This window comes from Euprymna scolopes, chromosome 23 (genome assembly GCF_053919585.1).
Source record: "Euprymna scolopes isolate OS-2025 chromosome 23, ASM5391958v1, whole genome shotgun sequence".
Lineage (NCBI taxonomy): Eukaryota > Metazoa > Mollusca > Cephalopoda > Sepiida > Sepiolidae > Euprymna > Euprymna scolopes.
Genome location: NC_136504.1, coordinates 95856281 through 95859817, shown reverse-complemented (window position 1 = coordinate 95859817; position 3537 = coordinate 95856281). Strand labels below are relative to the sequence as shown.

At 38.3% G+C, this 3537-nt stretch overlaps 1 protein-coding gene across 1 annotated transcript; it reads left to right on the top strand.

Annotated features, from left to right (window-relative positions):
* Positions 1-210: 210 nt before the first annotated feature.
* LOC145245653 (uncharacterized) lies at positions 211-657 on the top strand. Its single transcript, XM_080107214.1, has one exon. The coding sequence runs from the start codon at positions 211-213 to the stop codon at positions 655-657; it is 447 nt and encodes a 148-aa protein (XP_079963340.1).
* The last annotated feature ends 2880 nt before the right edge of the window (positions 658-3537 follow it).

Genomic DNA, 3537 nt, shown 5'->3' with positions numbered 1-3537 from the left:
CCTATTGTCGTAGACTGTCATGTGAAAGGTTCACATTTGGGAACCGGAGCAACCTTGACTGAATTGAGGCAGAGCAGCTACTGGGTTCCACAAGGTAGACACGCGGTAAATAAGGTCTTGGCATCTTGTGCAAGATGTAATCGATACAATTCCAAACCGGTGCTTCTCAATGCCGTGATTAGTCTACCGGCTCCTCCAGCTGATTTTGAAATGCCTTACCAGCATATAGAAGTTGGCATCACTGGCCATATCTGGGTGAAAGAGAGAAACTCTGACATAATAATGTATTTGTTAGTTTTCACTTGCCTGAATGTGAGAGCCGTTCATATAGAGGTGGTTCCGGACCTGAGCGTGCTGTCCTTCTTTCAAACTCTGGCTCGCTTCACCAATCAATATGGGACCCCGAGGGCTATCTATAGCGATAACTCCAAAACTTTTATTGAAAGTGGGGAACATTTTGGCCGTATTTCTCTAATGAACGAATATCAAGATAAATTTGACTCACGTGGCATGAGACTTAATACTATTCCCTTGTTTTCACCATGGTATGGAGGAACTTGGGAACGTTGCATCAAGACCATAAAAACCTGTCTATTTAAGATCATTGGATTATTTCACACTGGTGACCGTGATCTCCGATATTCAGAGATCGGTTAACAATCGACCTCTAACATACCAGGTGCCTGCAGACAATAATGCTACAGCTATCACTCCCAACATGTCCTTGAAACCCAACAAGAACCCTGGGTTATTGTTACAATTGGGGCAGAGAGATCTTCCTACGGCAGTGCCACCCAGTAGGGAGAGACTGATCAGAACCATGGAGCATAGGAATCAATGGTGTGCTGATTTCCATAGGTTGTGGTACAACGAATACCTTTTGGACCGTCGGCACTCCGATTGCGATCAGAGAATCGCCTTCAAAAGGATGATGTGGTTCTGGTTGTGGTTAAGGTCCCCTTAAAACCGAGACCATTTTGGATTTTGGGAACCATTATGGATCTTATACGAGGCAATGACAATATAGGTAGATCCGCCCGTGTCAGGAGAGGAGATGGTCATGTGGAAGTCCACTCATTGAAACATCTGTATCCTTTAGAGCTTTCTGTGGCCCCAACAATATTCCAGAACCAGAGGTCTCCGATTCTATCAAACCCACAGTGAATGAGCCAGTTGTTGATGGGGATGGAGAGCCATCGTGTTTATCTTCCATTCCAGAAGACTCTGTCTGGTTATGTCCAATATGCAATACTCCTCAATTAGATAAGGACATGATTGGATGCGACTTATGTGATGGTATCATTTCCAATGTGTTGGCATTAATGAGGCATCCCCAAGGAGACAAATGGTACTGCCCTGTGTGTGCACCACAAAATCGACGTAGAAGACCAAGCCGGCTACCTGCCTAAAATTGAAATCAGCAATAGCATGTTGTAAGGGACAAGGAGGATATCATGTTCCTTATACACAGTGGAGTTGACATTGTTATTTTATTTCTCTTTCTGAGCTTCAGTTTAATGATTTTTTTCCCTTTTGAATATTTTTCTTTTTCTTCTGTTGGGAGTGTGTGGAAAAAATGAGTTGATGAATGTTACTTACATCTGGCAGGCTCTATTTACTTTTGATATATATAGTCATGATTGAGTAGGAGGGGTGGGAAGTGATTACAACCTATATATTCAGAATTGGTCTCTCTCTATCCTTCTCAGTCTGCACTGTGTTATCATAGAGACCAGACCGTTAGTCTTCTACTCCGGAATTTTAGATAGTGTTGTTACCAGACCCCGTTGGACGGGTCGCTTAAAGAGGATTTCTTTTTTGCAACCCCGATTGCTGCCTGCACCTTTAAGCATCGCCCTTCAACCTTTTTCTATCACGTTTTAGGATATTTTATACTTTTGCATTAGAAGCAAGTTATTTTACTTTTTGTTTTGAAATTTCTAGATTTCTTATTTTGAAGATATTTCAGACAATAATATCGTTGTATAGTAACGGTAGGAGGATAAACACACATAAAGAGATCAAGAGAATAAGTAAACACGTGTACCTCAATAGAGAACGAAATAATTCTACTGATGATGCTGGTCACGATATTGGCCTGTTTTCATGTTATTCCATAGCATATTTTAATATGATATCAGAGATGAGGTGTAATAACCTTGAATAGATATATTGTCTTTTAAACCAACGTAGGTGAAACATTAATGCCTATTTATGTATCAGAGGCAAAATTATTTTTAAACATATATGGATAGGTTTCTGTGTTGTAACTAATTTTAAAGTTTTTCCCTTACGCAGAAATGTATAGTGTACAACATATTACTGCTACCAACGGCATGACAACTTACTCTTAAAAGAGAAAATCACATACTTCTTCAGAATACTCCTAATATGACAAAAAAGAACGAATTTTTACAAGTGACTAAAAGAAAACTTTGTACACCAAAAAGCATTAAAATCATCGAGTAGTTTTATTTTAGAATAAGGTAATTCAAACCATTGATACAAAACAAACAATCTCACCCGTAAAGGAAAGAAAACAGCGTACATTACATCATGTAAAATCATTGAGAACTTCTATTGCTCCGTTCGTGCGTTCGTCCATTCGTCTATCTGCACTTTTCTCAATAATTAAGCTTTGGATTTTTTTTTTAATTTTGCACAACCATTTAACATGACATGAGTGAAAAAGTGAAAGAAGGGATTTTCAGAGAAAACATCGGTTGCCCCCGCCTATGGGTGCCTTTCGGGGGTTAAAATAACTAAAATTTACACTTTTGTGCTTATTTAAATAAAATAATACCTTGGAATTTTATAAAAACTTTTTGGAACGCCGCAGCTAACTGATTCCTCTATGATTTTGATTGTCTATACTTCGCGATAACTCTTGGGTGTGCCCCAGTGACTCTTTTAGGGCTAATAAAAACACTCCAGTTTTGGGACTATTTCGCACATTTGTACAACATTTTCTGTGTATGTCTATTTAACAGTTTCGTATGGTGCTAAACTCAAATCTTAATATGTTAAGTCATTGAAGACTTTTGGGGATAAAGGGGGAGGGCGGAAATCATGCACTTACTCATTTCTATTTTGCATGGTACAGAACTCATATTTGCATATGCTACGGCCTTTCTTCTTTTTCACCAGGATTTGACGGCGCCTGCGGATTTTTCGGGCTAAATGGTGTGAAGGCAAATGCGGAACTGTTATTTTTTAGGCCTCGATCACTGTGCATCCAGGGAGGACTATGTATGCTTTACTTGTTTTTAAATAAAGAATAAGGTACGTGTAAAGGATCGTAACTATGTGAAAAAAAGTAATAATCTCATTCGTGATGGAAAGAAAATGTCATACAACAAGAATTATGAAAACTCATCGGTTAGTTTTGTTTTTAAATTAGAAATGAAGTATAAAGAATTCTACCTAGATGAAATCAAACAAAATCATGAATGTGGAGAAAAGAAATTAGCATATAACAAAACTTTCACATAAAATCATCGAGTAGTTTTATTTTTGAAAATGAAATAAGACACTTGT

Excerpts from the sequence above, each read along its gene's own strand:
- LOC145245653 (XM_080107214.1), top strand. The coding sequence starts at position 211 with ATGCCTTACCAGCATATAGAAGTTGGCATCACTGGCCATATCTGGGTG.